Here is a 22,986-nt window from a genome sequence, read left to right as displayed (position 1 = left end):
CAAACTGACTATTTAATATAGTAGTTCTATAAGCCTGACGTTAGCCATTCAAAGTAATTTTCAGAAGCCGTATTAGGATTCGGACACTATTTATTTCTTTTCATAGTACTCTTTTTGAGAGGAATTTAATGCATTCTATAAAATGTCCTTTCACCTGTCCTGAAGTGCCCCTTGAATTCAACTCTACCCTGTGTCTGCCTATGTGTCTCTGGCTTCCACATGATCACATGATCTAATTTCCAGTTCTTTTCAGTGATATCTTTTTGTAGCCTTTCAGTTTCCTTTTTGAAAAATTTATTTATTTTTTTAAGTGTGGTAAAATATACAACATGAAATTTATCATTTTAACTGCTTTTAAGTATATATTTCAATGACATTTAGCATCTCTATTTTTTTTTTTTTTTTTTTTTTTGACATAGGATAAGCACCAATTCCCCTGACTTCCTCATCAGGTAGTAGGATGAGTCTTCTCAAAAAAAGTAATATTGTCACAGGCTCAAATATTATGAGGAGAATTTGGAAAATTAAGTTGTGGATTTTGCTTTGATATGCTGGCTTGCTAGTGGATTCTGGGGATTACAAAAAGTTCTTTATAATCTTAGGATTATTATTGTATCTAATAATCTTAGGATTATTAGATAAATACTGGTATAAATTGTTAAAGATAAAAGTACCAAGAGCTTAAAGAGATTCATTTCTTGTAAAAGGACTTAGAAAAGGATATTCATTTATCTTTTGAGCACTTTCAGGTGAAGTTGATGATCCTTCTCCTCCACATAATGAACACCATTTTTTGTACTTAAAAATATTCTACCCCTCAATTAATTGTTTGCTGATTATTTAATAATAAGCACATATCTCTAATATTTTCCCAATAGATACAAAGGCTCAAATGTATACTATGAATAATTCTTGAATACTAGTTTTTCTTGACAACTTAGAGTTCCTACTTAATTCACTATCCTATTCAGTACTCACAAGCTCTTTTATTCAAAGGCCACTAAATAGTCTTGGTGAAGGTTAACATGTTCACAATCATCTGGCCAATTATAGGTTCATGTTGTATAATTATAATTCTATATGCTACTTGGCAGGGACTGAATATAAAACTGAAAGACCAATCACCGCCCCTTTTTATTTTCAGGAATGCAAAGACGTATATGGTTGGTATGACATTGTGCTGAGAACTGATATGCCAGTTAGTAAATATCACATAATCATTAGAGGGTCATATAGAACATGATAGAGATGCTGAAAAAAAAAAACGATTTGATGATGCACATTGATTTAATTATGAAGGGGAAACTATGTTAATTTTATTATTTCTCCAGACATCAACATATTTGGTTAAGGACTCAGACCCTGCCAATAAATATTAATTGAGCCTTATTATTCGTTAAAAATTACAGAGAGAATCAGCTCTCCTACTGGCTTTATCTACACAATTTCACCTTTGTGCCTCTGGGTTTCTCATGGGTTAACTAATAATTGTGCATATATCATAGATTTCTGTTAAGACTCTAATGAAATAACATACGTGACAATATTAGTAGTCCTCAGAGCTCCACTTAAGGGTTAATCCTTATGATTATTAAAGTCTTCTAAAACCACAATATAATGCAATAGAAAAAAAACAAAACAGAAGAAGCTGATGGTTTAGTTTTGTTTTCCTTGCCATTCTCTAGCCAACATGGTTTGCTGATTGATGTCGGTTAACTTTTGTAATCTTGTCAACCTCAGATGATCAAATGATGATATTTGAGAGAATCCTTTTTTAATTTAAACTGTATGTAATTCTTATTAAAGTTTAATTTCTGGGGGACAGAAGGACTTGGCATTATCTATTATTAAATGATTTTCTTGCTTGAATCACGCTAAACGGATATCCAATAGCAAGAGACAGTGACAATGATATGAATTGATTATGCTTGTTTTTCATTCTCCAGTGCAAATGCTGGCCTGGATTTCAACTGAAGGATGATGGTAAAACATGTGTAGACATTGATGAATGCTCTTTGGGCTTTCCGTGTAGCCAGCAATGCATCAATACATATGGGACCTACAGGTGCCTCTGTACAGATGGATATGAAATACAACCTGATAACCCAAATGGCTGCAAATCACTCTCAGGTATCGAATTGAACTTGTCCACTGAGCCAGCCTCAGTTACACGTATGGATCTGATTTTGTAGCTATTCTTGTTGAATTCATTCCTCCTTGCTGTTTCTAAGAAATCAAAATTCTCCTCTACTTACCTTGATATGGAAATTTGTCACTCTGATATTGCACGTTGTCCACACACTGCTCTGTTTTTAATACCATTACAGTGGGGTCTTGTGAATTATTAAATGTTTTCTAGATTTTGAGAACAAGTAAAAAGAACTCTCTCTAGCACTGCTTCCTGTATCACAGGTTCTTGGGAGCAGGTTTGGCCAAGGCTATTAAAGAGCCTGTTGTGACAGCGTCCTAATATTTTTTTTCCTTCTCCCCTACACCACACACACACTCATACATGTGTGCCAAGGAGAACAACGGGTCAGTAATAATAATAGTACTAATGATGACAACAATAACAATAAATCAGGAATATAAGACTATTTGAATTCTTCCAGTGATTGAACAAGTATTATTAAACTTCTGTTTATTTCAAGCAGTGTGTTTGATTTGTGAATTAGAAAATTCAATAAAATATTAAAACAAATTATGATTCATCAGGGGAGAAAATCAAGCTTATTAAAATGATACAAAGTAATATATAATAATAACTTAAATAGGCAGAAAATGGTGCATAATATGTCTCTATTCCTCTTACTGTGATATTGAGTATAATCAATTAAATAGCACTGCCAGTTTCTCATATACATTTATGTTGATAACAACATTTAAAAAACTAGATGTTTTCTCATCTACTTTCATAAAATAAATAAAAGGGATAGGAATTAAAAAGTTAGTTTTTTAACTGGTTAAAATTGTGCACATTATGGGGAAAAATAACTCTTTTCAATTTTTCATTCCACTCACTTATTCTTGGAATGGTCATCTCTGAATAAATTTGTGTATTATTTGGAGCCCATTGTTTTATTTGCCGGCCTACTTTTTTTTTTTTTTTGCCAGCTCACTGCTTACTACATCATTCATTTAGTGACGTGGGATAAGAAGAAAAGATAAAATCTAAAAACTAGTCAGTGTTTCCATTACTTTAAACTTTTCACAAAGGATTATGAAAAGGAGGTGAATGCTAATCATTTTAGTTTGGGTCTTGTTACATCATGTATCCATGCTATAGTGGTTTTCCATTAAAAGTAATAAATAGAAACTAATAACAATTTTAATATAAATATGAGTGTCCCTGAATAATAAATCTTTTGCTGAAGAGAGGCTAGATATTTTCCCCAAAACTTATTGAAATATAATTAACCTATAACATTGTGTAACATTAAGGTAATACAATGCATACACTTGATATACTTGTATACAGTAATATGATTACCATGGTAGTAGTAGCTAACATCTCCATCACTTCACATAGTTACCACTTCTTTTTTGTGGTTAGAACATTTAAGATCTACTCTCTTAGCAACTTTCAAGTGTGTAGTACAATGTAGTTATCTATAATCACAATGTAGTGCATCAGACCCCCGGAACTTATCCATCTTCCAACTGAAAGTTTGTACTCTTTAACCAACATCTCCCCATGTTCCCCACAATGCAGACCTTGGTAACTACTATTCTACTCTGTTTCTATGAGTTTGGCTTTTTTAGATTCCACATATAAGTGATATCATAGAGTATTTGTCTTTCTCTGTTTGACTTGTTTCACTTAGCATAATTCTTCAAGCACCATCCATGTTGTCTCAAATGGCAGGATTTTATTCTTTCTCATGGCTATACAGATCCCATTCATCTGTTGATGGACACTTAGGTTGTTTCCATGTCTCGGCTATTGTGAATAATGCTACAATAAATTTGGGAGTACAGATATAACTTTGATACACTATTTTCACATCCTTTGGATATATACCCAGGAGTGAGATTGCTGGATGGCAGTTCTATTATTAATTTTTTGAGCAACCTCCATTCTGTTTTCTGTAGTGGTTGCACCAATTTACATTCCAACCAAAAGAGCACAAGGTTTGTCTTTTCTTCAGTCACTGCCAACATTTATCTCTTGTCATTTTGGTGACAGCCATTCTAACAGGTGTGAGGTGATATATCATTATGGTTTTGATTTGCATTTCCCTGATGTTCAGAGATGTTTAGCCCCTTTTCATGTGCCTATTGGCCATCTGTATGCTTTCTTTGGAAAAATGTCTGTTCAGTTCCTCTGCCCATTTTTTAATAGATTGTTTATTTTTTGTTATTGATTTTTATGAGTTATTTATATATTTTGGATATTAACCCCTTATCAGATATATTATTTGCAAGTATTTTCTCCCATTCCATAGGTTGCCTTTTCATTATGTTGATTGTTTCTTTTTTTTTTTTTCTAAATTTTCCTTAAGAGTCAATTCTTTTTTTAAATTAATTTATTTAGTTTTGACTGCGTTGGGTCTCCATTGCTGCGCACGGGCTTTCTCTGGTTGAGGCAAGCAGGGCTACTCTTCGTTGTGGTGCGTGGGCTTCTCATTGTGGTGGCTTCTCTTGTTGCGCAGCACTGGCTCTAGGCACGTGGGCTTCAGTAGTTGCAGCATGAGGGCTCAGTAGTTGTGGCTCACGAGCTTAGTTGCTCCACAGAGTGTGGGATCTTCCTGGACCAGGGATCAAACCTGTGTCCCCTGCATTGGCAGGCGGATTCTTAACCACTGCACCACCAGGGAAGTCCCGATTGTTTCTTTTGCTTTGCAGAAGCTTTTTTGTTTGCTGTAGTCCCCATTGATGATTTTTGCTTTTGTTGCTTGTGTTTTTGGTGTCATAGGCAAACAATCATTTCCAGGACCTGTGTAAAGGCGATTTTTCTCTATGTTTTCCTCTAGTTTCCTCTGCTGTTAAAATCTTATTTTTTATCTTTCCTTTTTTATTGTTTTTTTATCGTTTTAACAGTTTCAAATTTCAGGTCTTACATTTAAGTTGTAAAGAACAGAACTGCCTAAGTATTGAGGTAGAACATGACTGATTAATTTAACATTTATGAATGTAGAACTATATTGATAGGATGGCAAAGCAACTTTAACTTGAGAGACAACTCTTTTGAGTAGGGTTCTGAGTCTCTATTTAACCTCAACAGGAAGACTGGAATGATTAGAGGTGCTGCCATCACTGGTAGAAGGTGATGTCCAGCATCTGTGACACACATTTCTAATCTCTGACACAGAGTATGCTAAAACAGAGTATAGTGCCCTATGTATTATACATATACTGTAAAACTGAAGGCTAAAAGGAAGAAAATAATAAGTTTGAACATAAATTAAACAGGGCAATAACTCTATAACAATAAATGATTTACAATAAAGTCCTCATTTAATCACGTAAAGTGGCTACCTTTTTCATTGTTTTTTTCTAATTTATGCTGACATTAAATTTGCTTACCAGGCATCTAAGTGTATGAATGCATCTTAGAAACAAAGATGTTTAAAAAGAGTTTGATCTTTACATACATGAAGCATGGTTAGATTATTTTTATTATCTTTCCTAGATTCTAGAACAAATAATATACTAAGGCATGTTGGACAAATAAGAAGGAAATAGACTCTTACTTAAGAGAAGCTTCCAGGCAGATGAAAAATGTGTATGTAGGCAGTGAAACTCTTGGTTTTCACTGAAGTTATTCTAAGAGCATAAGCTGGTTATTTGATTATCAAGAAAGAATTTTCTGGTTATAGGAATGTTTAGCTGTACTGTAGGCTTCTAAGATAGGTGCAGATTATCCTTCTCTGAAATTCATTTAAAAATAAGATTTTTATCCTTCCCTCCACCCCTTTCCCCCTGGTAACCATAGGTTTGTTTTCTACATCTGTGTGTCTATTTCTGTTTTGTAAATAAGTTCATCTGTACCATTTGAGAGATTGGGATTGACATGTACACACTACTATATGTAAAGTAGATAACTAATAAGAACCTACTGTATAGCACAGGGAACTCTGCTCAATACTCTGTAATGACCTATATGGGAAAAGAATCTAAAAAAAAAGTGGATATATGTATATGTATAACTGATTCACTTTGCTGTATACCTCAAATTAACACAACATTGTAAATCAACTATATTCCAATAAAAAAAAAAGGAACGATAAAAAATAAGATTTTAACAGCAGGTGTTTTCCACTAATTTCAAATAAATTAGATAATTTAACATTCAAGAAGACTGAGGGAAAGAGAGGGATTTGGAATTGTCTAGATTTTCTGTACTGCACAGGCATCTGCTTTCTTTTCATATTGTTATCGGTAGAAGTGCTCAGGACGAATTTTTTAACCATTAATCTACCAGAGGGCACTGCATTTGAACTTGCATCGCTGTAGTAACTAAACTGAGACTAAGCAGAGTTGAAAACCATAAATACTAAAGTCTAATATGTTTCTTGTCTTGGTATTTAGATGAAGAACCTTTTCTAATTCTTGCTGATCATCATGAGATAAGGAAAATTAGCACTGATGGCTCCAACTACACACTTTTAAAACAGGTATGACATTTCCATGATGATTTCATAGTATTTAATACAGTCACTCTAGCTATGCATTAGAGCTGTAGCAATACCTCATAATTAGAACTTCTGAAGCATGTATTCATGGATCCATGCATGTATGCATATAAGATTGCCATAAACTTTGTTCTGTTTGAATTGTCCAGGTGATGCCTCCAATTTGTGACATCACACCATATCCAAGAAAGTAGAAGATGCAAACCATAGCTAATGCAAGGAAAAAACTCTCTTAAGAACAGCTAGTCTAGGGAAGGTATAAAATCTCTTTTAAGGTAGTTGTGCATTACCCAGATTGTCCCCCCAGACCCACAACCCTTGGGATTTAAAAATAAACATCTTTTCCAGAACCTCAAGTTTCTGTTCTTAGAACTAAGGAATAATATGGGATTGATGATCCCTAGCCTTTAAAATTTGGAATTAGCTAGGGAGCAAAAGTACGATTATAATCCAGTCATGGTTAAAAGGTTATGAGGTGCGTATATTCAGCCTTATCCTTTTCATCCCTCAACCCACCTACTTCAAGAGAATCTGGGCTACTGATCCATTTTGACGCTTAAGTTCTGTTGTCAGAGTTTACTCATATATACTATCTGAGATGAAAGGAATGATTTCCCTTTATGACAGGATGGAAATATGAATTGCTTCCCTCAACTTTTTTTTTCCCTCCCAGTCTGCAGTGAAAGTATCATAAAATCAAATCATTAAAACTAGACTGATTATTACATTGACTAGAGAAATCACAGTTAGTTTTAGCATATCTTTGATCGTCAGGAGAAGTAGCTTCTTTGGAAAGATGTGGCTTGTATCTGTCCTGCTGCAAATTTCTCTTTGCCCCAAACTGTGCAATAGTGACATGAATATGTGATAGCACTCTCTAGAACAAGTGTGCCAAAAATAAAGATATTTCTTGTTCTTGTAGTATGTTTATGCCAGCACTAGGCATTAGATGAAGAAGTCCATTCATGTGTTGATTTTTCAGCAACATAAAGAATACTTAACTAAAGATATTTTTCCACTCACTCCTGGGTACCTCCATTGCTATAGTTAGAGTTTCATTCATATTGCTTAAGAATTTAGTCTTACTTTAAGCGCAGATATTCATTAGCAAGTGTGATGTTTACTGTTCCTCACAGAATTGGATTTTGCAGCTTCTCTCTAAGTCACAAATTGAAAATGAAAATTTCACATGAAAATCCAGATTTCTGGCTACTCATGAAAAAATAGGAAGGTGTAGCATTGCTGGGTTCACATCCCTGAATGGACACAATCCAAGCTGGGTAGCAGCTGCCACTGTGATTTATGCCCATGCTCTCAATTCACCAGCATGCTCAAACTTTCCGTGTGCTTACCACATGCATACTTGTCTTATTCAGGAATGTCTGCAAGGTTTAGATTCTTGCTCTTGAGTTTGGAGTGTGCCACCAATATCCACTGTATCATACTGCCTCTTTCTCTAATTATGCACCTTAAGAGATTGGGTAAAATACAAAATATTTTCATGTTGTTTGTAAAATCTAAACAGAAGTCTATTTAAAATACAAGAATTAGATGACTATATCTTTAAGAGATGAGTAATACCCATAGGGAGATAGTTTAAATTTACATAACTGCTTTAAAATGGAAAAGTGTTTGTTTCCCAAATGGTTTTCTGCATTAATTTATTTTTTTCCAGTGCAGTATAACTTTAAGCTTATATCAAACTTACAAAATATTGAAAATTATCTCTTTCTCTTAAGTATATGTCTCCATACCCTTTCTAAACCTTCCAAGTTAGGTGTGCAAGCTATTGATTTTCTTGTATAGTCTCTGGAAAAGGGACATGTTTATTTTCTCTTTAATAAGTTTTTTGTTTTTGTTTTGCTTTCTTTTGTTTTTAGCATTTCTTCCTTTTAGACTGTGCTATCTCAAAGTGAGAAAGTTTTCTTTTTAGAATACTCTATAAGCTCAGCTGAACCACAAATTTAACTAATATAGCAACAATATTTATGATGTTCATGAAAGAACTATAACAGAGGTTCAGTGGTAGCTCCTTGCTTTATTTTCCAACCCTGTGGCTCAAGACATTTCTACTGCTATCCTTTTTTTTTTTTTTTTTTGTCTTTCATGGATAATATATTATCAGGGATTGTTCTTAAGGGACCAAAATGATTTTTATCTCCACGCATTATGTAAGTCTATTTCATACAACCAAACCATTTTAATGCTCACATTCCTATAGTGTTTTTTTCCTGGTGATATAACTTTAGACTATTACCAATCACTAGTACATAAGTGGGGATGAATTTCAAACAGTTTCTTAGTGCAGTTTATGGAAATAAGGAGGGAGTGAGGAAGATAAGGACATGCACGAGGACCCTGAACACCTGTGTCTTTGGAGAGCATTTGTTAGTGGTGACCACTGAGTAAGGATGTAAAGACCCAAGAAACTAAAGACAAGCCTTAAAGTTTTGCTTATGGGCTGCTTGAAATATGTCATTTTTGGTAGGAAACTTATTTTTAACCACAATTTCATCATGGCATTACAGAAATTTTCAAGGAGTTCAAGGTGGTAAAAACCAATTTCTTCCTCAAAGATTTTGTCTACATATGCAGAGTGAAGTAGAAAATAGCAGTAATTGTTTCTCCACATTTTCTCTCAGTCAAAAATAAATGAAAAGACAACATCCGTGCCTTAATTATTTGGGAATTCTGTGTGTAAATAATTAGGAAGAACAATTTATCCTAATATCTTAAATTTTATTCTCTTTATCGTATTTAATAACAATCTCATGAAGCTTTATAGCATAAAATTATAACAACTAGTAGAATGTTTTTACCCTATATATTCTAAAACATAGTTGTAGCTAAGACAGCTATAACTTAAATTCGTACAACACGTTTAGAAAATGTACTTTAATAACATGGATTTTAGAAATGAAAATCAAGTAGCTTTCCAATATGTTATCCAATTCAATTCTAGCAGTGACTTTTATTCCAGTAAAATTGTATAGAGAAACAAAACACAATTTCCTAAATTAATCATCTTGAACCAAAGGGTGCAAGTCTTCAGCCACAGAAATAAAAGAAGCAAATAGGATTTTGATGAAACCAATTTTCAGCTCTGAAACCACTGGGATGACTCTAGTTTTTAGACATAATTTTGACCATGCCCTTGGCTGTTTTAATGTTCCTTGCATATGATTCTGTAGAGAGAGCTTTACTCTCTTTTCTGAAGGGATTAAGGGTAAAACTGTAGAAAAATGACCAGTTTGGCTGGAAAGATATGTCAGAATGCAGAGCTTCAATTTCTCTGCATTCATGGCTTTAATTTATTGTAGTTGACTTGCTAAATTTGGAATTGGATTTTCATTATCTAAATTGATTATTGTAAAGAAAGGAATAGGATAATTCTGCCATGACTGGGTATTGTGGGTAAATCTTTGCTAAGCTCAGAGACAAGTTTCTCTCCCATCTTTTCCCTATAGAGCTCTAATATACCCATCTGAATTGCCAGGCCATCACAGAACCCTAACCCATTTACCTTATTCTTCCAGTGAAAAAAGCATTTGAACAGAAAGAATATTGTAGACTACTGTTGAAATGAATTTATTAAACCCTCTACAGAACTTGGAATCCATTCAGTTTATATTTTAGAACCTCAATTGTACATAGATGACTTCTTAGATATGAATGCTTACATGTATTTAGTTAAGTAGTTCTCCAGTTATTAGGGTGTGAGTGAATAATTAATGAATCTTTTGAATCTGAGACTGAATATTAGTTGCATTTTTTAGCATTTATAATCATTATTCTTGATTAGTGATGCTGTCAGTAAGACGTATACTTGCATTTATTCATCTGGGCATAGTGGGGTTAAGTGATTGCAGGTTAACTTTATAATCTAGAGCTGAAGAAAAGGAGATTGCTCCTTTTAAGCCAAATAAAAGCATAAGATTTGAACCTATGATTTTAGCACCATCACCGCTAGAATTTAGCCTGGCTAAGAGAAGAAAAAATCAGTATTTGCAAGAACCTTCTCTGAGTTGTTGCAAATACTGATACATAGGTCATCCTTAGTCTTGGAGATCATTGGAAAGAAATAAAATCTGAAGAGCACTAATTTAGCTTTGGCCTGAGTTTTATTAAAAAAAAATTATGTATCTCTGACTCAATGTTATTATAAAATTTTGAATTCTGAGTATAGATGTGGAAATGGAACTCAGAATTGGGAACAACCATCCTTCCCCAAACCAAACCGAAGCAAACCACAAAACAAACAAACAAACAAACAAAACTATCTCCTTGAAGATGCTAATCCTTACTTATAGGACTATAAGTACTCTTAAGCGACCCCTAAAACAATTTGAGACAACGACTTTAGGGTGAATATTGATGTAAAAAACTTACAACAGATACAGAGATATGACAAAGATCTCTGGGGCTTTGCCAAGTGTCTATGGTGTCAATTATTTTTTAGCACGAGTTTATATATTAATAAAATATTCAACTCTTAAAGCAAGTTAACACAATTGAAATCTTGATCCAAGTTTTGTTAGTCCATTGGGGTAGTGAATCTATAAGCAGTAACAATAGGTCAAAATTAAACCAATCTCTAAGCACTCATTTGGAAAACTCAACAGCTAAGAAAATTCTCAGATCCTGATGTACAATCCTCAAATCAAGTCACTGAAACAGTGGAACTGCCAAACCAAAGAGCTATAGTATCCAGAAACCCATCAGCTGAATTCATGTTCAATTTTGTTACCTGCTAAAAAGTGCATTAATTGTGAGTCTGAAGGGAGGGATTTCCTCACATTTCTACCATGTGGAATAAAAAGATGTTGACTACCCAGTTCCTCTTTGGTCAAATACTCACCTAAGGTTTTAACTTTTAAATTCTAATATGGCACTGTATTGCCTAATGGGCTACTTGAAGCATGAGAAAAAAAGAGAATGTTGTTACGTTGTTGAGACAAAGGCTTTTGGGAAAAGTAAAATTTTTAAACCTTCTTTTCTGACTTTCATCAGATATCTATCAAGAGCTCATCTTAAATTATTGGGGGTCGTCTACCTTTCCAATTTAGATGTGTGCTCATAATGGCATCAGATTTATATTTAATATTAACTTAAAGTGAGACTCTTTTCCTTTATCTCTCTAAAAGCAATTGTTTCCATGTTACTGGCTATTTACTTAAACCATTAGCTATAAACATTCCAAAATTTTTCCTACTTGGAAAATATTTTCAAATACAATAAATTATGTAACATCTTAAGTGTATGGTCTAGAAAAAATGTAAATATATAATGCTTTTATAAAGAATTGGTATTCTCGCAAATGCTATTTATTGTAAAACTGTAACTACTTAGATTCAAAGGGAAATACTGATTCTTATGAATTCCTTAATCATTTTAAAACAATTTCTATTAACTATTATTCCAACATATTCTTTTTTATTTTTAGGGATTAAACAATGTTATTGGTATAGACTTTGATTACAGAGAAGAATTTATCTATTGGATTGATTCTAGTCGACCCAATGGCAGTCGCATAAACAGAATGTGTTTAAATGGAAGTGATATTAAGGTAACTAGACATTACAATGATGGGATTATTCAATATTTTATTTGTGTGGTTGAATTGAATAGAAAATATTATTTTATGGTAATGATGCAACTCATAGGATGTATTAGGTTGGTTTGAATTTCATGTTTGTACAGTGTAGGTTAATATATACTTTAAATATGAAATTGGAGGTTTTTATCCTTATGTTTCATTATAACACTATTACTTGCAATAAGGTAAAAATCAAATTGAATAAATAAAATTTGAAACCTTATTCACAACCCTAGAAAATGTGATGGATGCTTAAGGCTTGAATGATTAGTGCCTGAGATTCGATTGTGTTGATTTATATAAAAGAAAATGTTGAGCCTGAGAATTTGTAGTTGAAAAAAATAATTATTAGACTATAGATTGAACTTATAGCGCTATTAAAATTAACTTGCTATATAGATGGAATTAGTTGAATGCATTTGTGTAAAATCATGAATGTTCTGAGTAGGCAGCATCGTAATTAAACACGTGTCACATTATAGATATGAACTACTTGGCACAATTTCTATGCTAACTTGAGTTTTAAAATAAAATTATTTGCACTGTATATATATAGTAAAATGTATTATAAAGAAGTTCAAATTCAAGTAGATAGAACTCAATTACTTTAACTTTTTTTGTAGCCATCTATAATATTGTATAGAAAGCTTTGGTGTAAGCAATCAATTTTGAAAATATTAATGAAACCTTGTAATGTATATATATATAAAATGCCAAAACAATCAGTAGGTTGGGTACAGGGAGTTCAGAATAACTGCTATTGGTTATTTTATATGCAGCATATTTGTGCATACAAAGCCTATATCCTTATTATATTTGATATTGACATAGGTTACAATTGAGCACAGCAGTTGAATGAGTATATTTTTACTTCCCTTTGGTTGGGTGAAATACTTAATGTATGTTCTTGCCTGTATTTTTTTCCTCTCTTTGTAGTAGATAATTTAAATAGGGCAAGAACAGTTGGGGGAGTGGTGAATGCTATTGATATCTCCCCAAGAACCTGTTATTAATAAATAATATCAATAATTATTTTGTGCTTGTGTGTCTCTGCCTGTGATAGAATTTTTTGCCCAAAATTTTGAGAGGAGAAGGAAACTATAATGAAAATGTGATAAACAACTGTGTAACCATCCAAGAGCCTTTTATTTTGGTGTTTCTTTCTTAAACCTTTATGGAATTTCTAGGGGTCTTGATTACATATTGGGTAATTTCTCATAAACAAGTAAGTAATTTTATTAGGTAAATTGTTCTATGTTTTGTGCTTATCTAAATTCCATTTCAAATGTTTAAATACAATTCTGTATCTCTGAAAAAAATCAAGAAGCAATTGCTTAGTTCTTATTCTAGGCGTTTACACTGTTAACTTTTTAAATTCTTATTTTGTTAGGTAGTGCATAACACAGCTGTCCCCAGTGCACTTGCTGTCGATTGGATTGGAAAAAACCTCTATTGGTCTGACACAGAAAAAAGGATCATTGAAGTATCCAAACTCAATGGCTTATACCCTACTATACTTGTTAGCAAAAGGCTGAAGTTTCCCAGGGACCTGTCTTTAGATCCTCGTGCTGGGTTTGTAACAAACATTGAAAATCTTAAAGATTAAGACTGTGGATTATGTCCAATATGGTAAATTCTGGTCTATAGATTTTAACATGGGAACCCATGAAAAGTGTAAATGTGTAAAAATTTTTATTGAGAAATCAAAAAGAGAAATGTGACTATAACAGGGATTTCCCTGGTGGTCCAGTGGTTAAGACTTCACCTTCCAATGCAGGGGGTGCAGGTTTGATCCCCGGTTGGGGAGCTGAGATTCCCACATGTCTCGTGACCAAAAAACCAAAACATAAAACAGAAGCAGTATTGTAACAAATTCAATAAATACTTTAAAAATTGTCCACATCAAAACAACTTAAAAAAAAAAAAAAAGAAATGTGACTATCACAAATTTTTTTAAGAAAAAAATTAAAGTGATGGGATTTTAGAGCAAGTATTTTTTTAAGGTTTTAAACACAACTCTTTTTCTAACTAATCAATAAATGTATTGTTGAAATGAATAAAACATACAGATTTATCCGAATTCTAATGTGTTTAAATCTTGGAGGAAAGACAGGCGAAGCACAAACTCTTGGATCCTGTTTTGTAGTATTTGTAGTAGTCATGAATAGAGATGATGTAATTCCTAAACCACTTTAGAGCAGGAGACTTAAGTAGCATCCATGAATAATAAATAACAGGGTGCATTATCTATGTATTCAGAGGGAAAAGCATAGGGGGAATATTGGGAAAGATTCATATTAGAGTTGGGTTTCCTTTGCATTTCTCTGTGAGAATGAAGAACAAGTCATCATAAGGATCAAGGACATCTGGCTGGATATCTCAGATGAGGGATGAACACACATTTAGGTGTCAAAAGCTATTTGCTAAAGTTCTATAGATTATGACCATTATCATTCACTTTCAATTATGTTGTTTTGGTAGGTAGAGAAGGCATGTCTTTCTTTTTTTTTTTTTACACTACAATTTGAGTGATTACATACTCCAAAATGATCTCTGTAGAAGTTCAACCTATTGAACATGTTTGTTAAATTTGCTTTTTAAAAACAGGACACATTTACAGTAACAAGTATTATGCTAACTCTAGTGCTCTAAATTTTCTGCTGTCTAAATTAATTTCCCATAAAGTGTTTTACCAAATCACTGTTTTATCATACCATATGCAATAATTAGATTTTGCTTCTTGTTAATATATTGTATCTCTGATTTTTGGTCTCATGTTTATAATTGGCAAAGAGATCATATCATAGTATGCATGGAGCTTGATTTTAAATATTAATTTGGGTAAAAGCAGTACCTAATAGTAGAAGATTTGTACTGTAAATACTACTCTGTTTCCAAGGTAATGGTGCAAGTTTAAAATTTTTGCAATATAATTATGTAACTATTTTGTTACCTTTTAAAATATTTTCTTTACCATAGCAACAGAAGAGTGTCAATTCTATTTTAACTGAAACAGAGTTACAAGAGTGTCTGTTTCTATAGATGTTTCAAGAAATAATGGCCAGATATACTAAATTTGGCTATCGTCATTATTCATTCATAAGAATATGAATGTTTGAGTTCTTTGGTATTTTATCAGAAGATATTTATTTTAATGTGTCCATTGTCCTTTTCTTCAAAATCAGTATGGCTATCTTAGCTTCGCATCCAATAATTTTCAAGATGCTTCATTTTCCAAATGAAAGAAACATTATCTGTTAATAATACCAGTATTATGGAATTTCCTAGTTATAAAGCAAAAATTGTATGCTAGCATAGTGAACACAGCTGAATCTAGCTTTAAGTTTTATTCCTCCCAGGTTATAGTTATTATCCCATAAACTGACAGCAGTCTTAAGTTATCGTCAACATAAACCCAGCCACCAAAAGTGTCAATTAAAACAATGAAGTACTAAATTATTGTAGATATTATGGGAGACTCCTTTGATTTCATTTTTAAATAATATTTGGGTTATGATATGGAATGGCAGATTATAACCCAAGAAACATACAAATTAGATCTTTTTATGAAACAATTAAAGCCACATAGCAGATAAACAGATTCCAACAGATAAAATTTAATGACACCTTTTTGTTCATACTGTTTTCCTAGTTCCCCAGAGTAAGACAATAGGGCGACTTGGATTTTAGCTTTTATGAGATGAGCTTCAGGGTGAAAATGCCATAGCTGTCTAAAATATTGTGCAATCTTGCTTCAAAAATGGCAGCTCAAATTGTAAGATTATTTAATAAAAATGCAATTGAGCCTTTCTATGTCAGATTGCCATTGTGATTTGCATATGTTTTGAATATGCCAATACTACTGACCTCTCTTTCCTTGAGAAGGTGATTTCTGTCGCGATATTCTGTCATGAGGAATAGGGTAAGGATTATTTAAGGGAAGATAAAGATCATTGGACTATCTAATGCAGTAAAGCGACTAAACATTTAGAAGGTAGCTTGGGGGTCCTTTCTTATAATGGTAGTATGCCAGTTGTCACAGCACCAATTTAGATATGCTGGTTAGTAAGAATGGTAAAGAAGATACAAGTAGACAGATCATTTTCCTGGCTATTACATTTAAGTTCAGCTGAAATCCAATGATCCCAATCATTCTTTTATTGATTGGGAATCAATATACTAAATCAATGTAAATAAATTAAAATTTATTTAATCATAAATTTTGGGTAATTAATATCATTTACATTTAAGATTTATAAAAGTTGTCATTTATACAGAAGAGACATAGATATAGATGCATTTTAAAGTAGAATAGAAAATATAATGTTAAAACTGTGCTGAGCATAATTTTATCTTTAAGATGTCACTTCAGCATAACAAAAAACCATGATGATAGACATTAAAGTAAATGTATGATATGACTGTTTAACAGAAAATAAATTCATCTGCTTATTCATTTATTCAACTCATATTTCTCTAGCATCTAGTATATATCTGCCACTGTTCTAGGTATAATATAAAAATAAAAGGCACAACCCTTGTCTCCAAGTATTTCACAGTCCAGTGAGTAGGCAGATAAGCAAATAATTATCATATAATACAATAACTCATGAAGTGGAGAAAACAGAAAATGTTTCTATCTCAAATGGGGTCAGTGAAATCTTCCTGGACAAGACTGGTGAAGTAAGAATTAGCCAGGTTATGTGGTACATTTCAGAGCAGAAGTCATTTCAGGCAAAAAGAAGAAGCTTTATGGGAAAGCAAAGACACATAGGAGAGCAAGGCATATCCAAGGAACTGAAAATTAGTCATACGAAGGGAGCAAATTAAGTATATAAAATTGCAGAACTTTGATACCGGTTCACTTTACAGCGTAAAAAAGAGCTAGGAATAAGTCAGAATGTAATACAACACAACAACAACAAAACAAACCTTATGAGGCTTATGACTTGGGCAAACAGGTAAATAGAAAAATGATTTCCTCGGAATATGAGGAACAGAGGAAAAGGGGCAGATATAAGAAAGGGGAAGGACCTACTGGGATTGGGGGTCCCATATAATAATAATAATGATAATGATGATCAATATCACTTCTATAGCATTTTGTGAATTAGAAAACTATCTCTGTGTTTTATCACTTTAGATGCTTGTACTGTTTACTCAGAGTCTCTAAAAAAGATACGAGTATTTTTATTATTATACTTATAGTACAAGTAAGAACATTCAGCCTCAAAGTGGCTAAGTAACTTTCTCAGGATCATTTAGGTACTGTAATACGATTTTTAACTGGGGATTTAATCCAGTTTCCAAATTTTGGTCAGCTGTTTTCCCTATTACATACATCACATTAGAGTTTCCAGTAACAAAGTTATCTTGGGTTGTGAGCAGGTTCTCCAAGAGCCATCCAAACACGGCATAAGAAAAAAAATAGTTTTTTTTCCATTTTAACAATTTACCTTTTTATAAAATTTTAAGTTACTACAGATAATATGAGTTTTTTGGGAAACAAAGAAAACTGCCTAATCATTATAAGCATGCGTTTTTTTTTTTCAGCATCTTTATTGTAGTATAATTGCTTTACAGTGTTGTGTTAGTTTCTGCTGTATAACAAAGTGAATCAGCTATATGCATGCCTTATTTTTAAAACATATTTTTATTTATTTTCCTTTTCTAATAGTCTATTAGCAATAGCACAAGAAAATAATACTGGGTTCTATTTTGACTTTGAAATACCTTTAATGAGAGTATGTCGAAGAACACTTTATATACTCAGACTCTCTATCCACTATTGTTAATATGGATATTGGAAGTGCAAATACATTTGGAAAAGACACATTTTGTGCTTCTATATCTTGGCTGATGCTATTCTTACTTTCTACAATGCCCCTGTGCTTTTCCTCCAGTTAGAATAACTTCTTATTTTTTCAACAACAGCAAAAAATATCACTTCCTCTGTGAAAGTTCCCCAATTACGCCTCAGTAGCCACCACATATTGAACATGTAACATTACGTGACTATTATTGGTGTAAATGTTTCTCTCTCCATCTAGAAAGTGAATTCCTTTAACAGAAAGGCCATGGCTTAATTACTGTTTGTGCCTAACATAGAAACTGTTAAATTTACTGTTGAAGGTAATAATAAATAGGCTACTGGATATACACAAACCATAGGATTGTAGTTTGCAGGGGCATTGCACCTGCATCTATGCAGAAACCAATTTATTGGTATGTAAACAACCTGCATGTTTCAAAGAAAAGAGTCATAACAAAGGGAACCTTTGTTGTGAGGGAATGAAAATCGTATAAGGAAAGAAAACTCAGTTTTTTATTGCTGTGGGGAAAAACAGAAATATTTCATTAAGCTAAGCCGTCACATTAAAAATTCCCACCTTTTTCCTACCAATTTTTAAGCCTATAATCCCATATTTAGGCAAAAACACACAGGGAATGAACATTAAAAATTAATTTTATAATTCAAAATCAGAAATAATTCCAACTGGAAGAAATTTCTCTAAATATGTTCCCTGAATTCAGAAAAAAAAAAAAGTGAAAACTGATAGCAGACTTCTATTTTAATTTGTTTTAAAGAAATATAATGTATCAGATTCAACTATAAAAGACATTCTCAGGAATCACAAAAGCCTGTTGTTATGGTTACAAGAAGACATTCTTTTATATGTTTACTCTTGGTTATAACTTACAGAATAGCTATTATTTGGAGCTGAGATTTTTCGTATGTGATCTTAGGTAAATATTACATATCATATGGGTGAAATTTAAGACTCTCCTTTTGACATTTTCACTGAACTTTTCATTTTTCAGCATTAATTATTTACAACAATTTTGTACTTGGATAATATTTGGCAGGTTGCATTTTAGATGTTAAAATGACCAGAATGTCTTGTATAGGCTTTTTGAGAAACTTAAATGTATAGTAATGAGGCTTAAGTATGGAAAAGGAAATGAAATTTAGTCATCGCAAGTTAGCTACTCATAAGGAGAGATGCACAGTAAATTCTGTGCTTATGAAGGCTCCTTTATACTGAATACAGTTAAACTGTGCTTTCCTTCAATACAGTAAAACATTTTTATAATATTCTTCTAATTGATGGGTACTTAAATAGGTAAATCAGGTAATAACACGCATGATAAAATCCAGGCAAATCATGTAATAACATACATACAATCCAGATGCAATAAGTAATTTATTAGACAGTTATCACTAAACCAATATGAATGCATATATTGTGTAGCTAGTGCAAGTAAAATAATAATAGTTAATATTTGCTGAATACTTAACTACATGCTCGTAAATGTTCCAAGTTTGTTCCCTGTGTTCTCTCTTTTATTTCTTACAGTGACTCCGTGAGGAGAAACTACTATTATCACTTTTGAACATATGAGTAAATCCAGGCTCAGGGGAGGCTAACTAAAGTGCCAAGTTCACATGGGTGGACCTGGAATATGAACCCAAGTAACCTGTTTTTAGGCCTTTTTTGCTTTTAAGACTCTACATAGTGTTGCTTAGAAAAAAAAAAAAAAAGCTAGACAACATCATTAATGGAACATGAATTTTATCTTAAATATAAAAAAATACATTTAAAACAAGCTAGTCTATAAATCTAGAGACCTGAGCCCTTGTTCCAGCTTTATCACTATCGTAACAGACTCGGACAAAGCTCATAATATTTTATGGTCTCAGTTTGTCAGTGAAATGAAGGCCTGAAACTACGTGATCTTCAAGACCTGTTGCAGCATTAAAATCTTTAATTAAGTTATACTTTATTCTAAATTCTGAAAGAAATAAAAGATCGCTGTTATCAAGAAATTTATAAGGTAGTTATGAAAATAAGATTTTTCATGCTTTTTTCCATCTAGGTAAAATTGTCATTCCTTCTTTTGTGCCTCCATGGTAAAGTAGTTTTATCATAATATGCTTTAATTTTTTCATTTGTTTTACATTCACCTCTATTGTATTCACTGAGAGATCTTTGATGGCAAAAATCATATCTGTTTACTTCTGTGTTCCCAGTACTAAGCAATGTCTGACACATATTATAGCCTCAGTGAATCATTGTTTCACGATATGTTTCTCAATCCACTTAAGCACGGCTTTGGGGTTTATCAGAGATGTTCCACCAACTGATTTATCGAGTTAGGTTCTCTGATTCTGAAGCCTGAGAACCTACATCATTACTGCTTTGTGGATTCCTATGTGCATGATATATGTGTTGTTCAATTATACATGTGATAAAGAAATTCTGTAGACCGGAAGGGGCTAAAGCACAGTTTCCTAAAGTGTGTTTCCTGTGAACTGCTCTAAGAAAATAAATTTAGTTACCCAAAACTATGTGATAAAAAAGGATATTTTAGCTCCCTCTTAGAGAGTCATTATATCATATAGCGTATTAAAAGCTCTGAAAAATCCTATAATTAACAAGATGATGCTTACTTTGCTTAACAAACCATTTCTCAGATATATATAATCTTGTAACCTACCTTGAAAAACATGAACTGACACAAATCAGAGAAGAATTTGTGGAGAACAGAGGGGACAATATGAATTATGTCTGAATCACAATATCTGTATAATTGAAGAGGCAGGAGCAAGGCAAATGATATGATAAACGCAAAAAAGTGAAAATGTAGGACTATAAATACTCCCACTAGACCTCAGTTTATACATTTCAATAGTGGGAAGTAAATTGGAAAAGTCTGTGTCTAATAATGAAGAATTTGAATGTCAGGGAGAGGATTTCACGCCTCAAACTCTCAGTGAACTTATTGAGAGTGATGTAACAGATGTTGGACTCCGTGAAATATGCTCTTCCTCTTCTTCGTGGTATCTTGGTTCAAGATGATGATAAGATTAGCCAAATAAAATGTTCAGAATACAAACAAAAGATATTTGCTATTACATGGAGCTCAGACCATTTGAAATTCATAATTTACTTAATGACCTCAAAAACATTACTATTCACCTCTAAGAATCTGCAGTACTTTGTTAATAGTATTTAATGGAGGAAATTATTTTTCACTTTTGGAATTCACTTAATTTTATATGATTTTAATTAACTTAAATTTAAAGAGTCACAATTGGCTAGTGGCTACCACACTGGACAATGAACATTCAAGAAAATATAATGTACTTCTCCGTAATTCATTTTGAATTTTTCATAGGTAAAACACAAAAGAAAAAAAAATATTTAGATAGTTTTATTCCTCTAACATTATAGATGCATTTTGAAGGTTTACCTCTTTAGTTTTGCGCTTCTATTATTTGTTAACGCTTGCAGAAATGTTATATACATATGAGTTGTATACTAAAGGAAATATATGTTTAAAATTATATGGATATTTCAAAGTGTGCTACACGTTTAAAAAAAAAAGCATAAGAAAAGTTTGCATTGAAGCATGCTTCTTACAAGCTGCAATTTAGAGAGATACAAGAATTAATTTGGGAATAGCTGAGCAAATAAGAGAAATACTGTAAGATGTTTTGCTCCCTGAGTGTCTGTAAACAACGTGGCTATTGATTTTCTTTTCTAGGTATTTGTATTGGATTGACTGCTGTGAGTATCCTCACATTGGACGTGTTGGAATGGATGGAACCAATCAGAGTGTTGTCATAGAAACCAAGATTTCTAGACCTATGGCACTAACAATAGATTATGTCAACCATAGACTCTACTGGGCTGATGAAAATCATATTGAATTTAGCAACATGGATGGATCTCACAGACACAAAGGTTGGTCCCATAGCACAAATGATTCAGTATTTCACCAGTGCATAAAATACTCATTTAGAAAAAAAATATATATATATATACATATTTATTTATTTTATATACTTTCATCAAATACATTTCTTAATTTAAGATTACATTATTATATTCCTTTGTGACAACATTGGTAAATAAGAATTAGATATATTTATTCAGACCTTCTATAGTCATACATAAAAATCACTTTGACATTGTCAATGTTTTCTCTAATTGTACTTTTCTAAATAGTTTTTATAGTAAATGAATGATATTTTTATAAGTTAATATATACATATATCCTAATTGAACTGAAACAGAATATTTGCTTATAAAGATAAGGTTATTATTGCAATCTGATAGGTTTCTTTTCTTAAATACTAAGTGAAAGTATAATTCTTTAAAGACAGTGAAGTAATATTTAAAAGTTATCAGTTAGACTACATACATGATTAAATGTATTGTTATCTAATCAACAACATCAACAAAAAGTAACATGAAAAACAGCTTTCAAATTAGAGTAACATTTAGGAAATTGTTTGAATATAAATTCTATAGGTACTTTATTTTTCTATTTTTTATAATTCTGAGTAGATTATAAGACTCTGAATATTAAAAAAATGAAGGAAGAAATTTGATATGAGGGAAGTAATGCTAGAATTAGGGATGGGCAAAAAGTCTTAGAAGAACAAATAGCTGAGGATGAGGGAATTAACAAGAGCAAAGGAGAAGGACATAATAAAAAAGAATGGGATCCAGGTGAAGATGACATGAATATAACAGAAACCACAAACAATTCATGAACACTCAAAATATTTTAGATGCAGGTAGCTTTTTAAAGATTAGATTTTTCCCAGAATGAAGAAGAGGAACAAATTTTTATTAATCTGTAGTGACCTAATGTCACCTTTGTTATTAGGTGTTTTCATCTTCAAATATCTTGTAAAGTACTTAGAGAGTACTGTAAAGTTTCACTGAGAGATCCCAAATAAAG

The 22,986-nt window shown here is 32.4% G+C and overlaps 1 protein-coding gene across 1 annotated transcript in view; it reads left to right on the top strand.

Moving 5' to 3' along the window:
• LRP1B (LDL receptor related protein 1B) overlaps positions 1 to 22,986 on the top strand; it is a 1,532,882-nt gene that overhangs the window by 1,278,062 nt on the left and 231,834 nt on the right. The window contains exons 55-59 of the mRNA XM_059927092.1: positions 1,947 to 2,130; positions 6,532 to 6,617; positions 12,079 to 12,201; positions 13,622 to 13,803; positions 21,781 to 21,980. Coding sequence (XP_059783075.1) covers positions 1,947 to 2,130; positions 6,532 to 6,617; positions 12,079 to 12,201; positions 13,622 to 13,803; positions 21,781 to 21,980 — 775 coding nt within the window. The remainder of the gene's footprint in view (positions 1 to 1,946; positions 2,131 to 6,531; positions 6,618 to 12,078; positions 12,202 to 13,621; positions 13,804 to 21,780; positions 21,981 to 22,986) is intronic.

This window comes from Balaenoptera ricei, chromosome 7 (genome assembly GCF_028023285.1).
Source record: "Balaenoptera ricei isolate mBalRic1 chromosome 7, mBalRic1.hap2, whole genome shotgun sequence".
Lineage (NCBI taxonomy): Eukaryota > Metazoa > Chordata > Mammalia > Artiodactyla > Balaenopteridae > Balaenoptera > Balaenoptera ricei.
The sequence above is the reverse complement of the archived record's forward strand: the minus strand, read 5'-3'. Positions and strand labels throughout refer to the sequence as shown.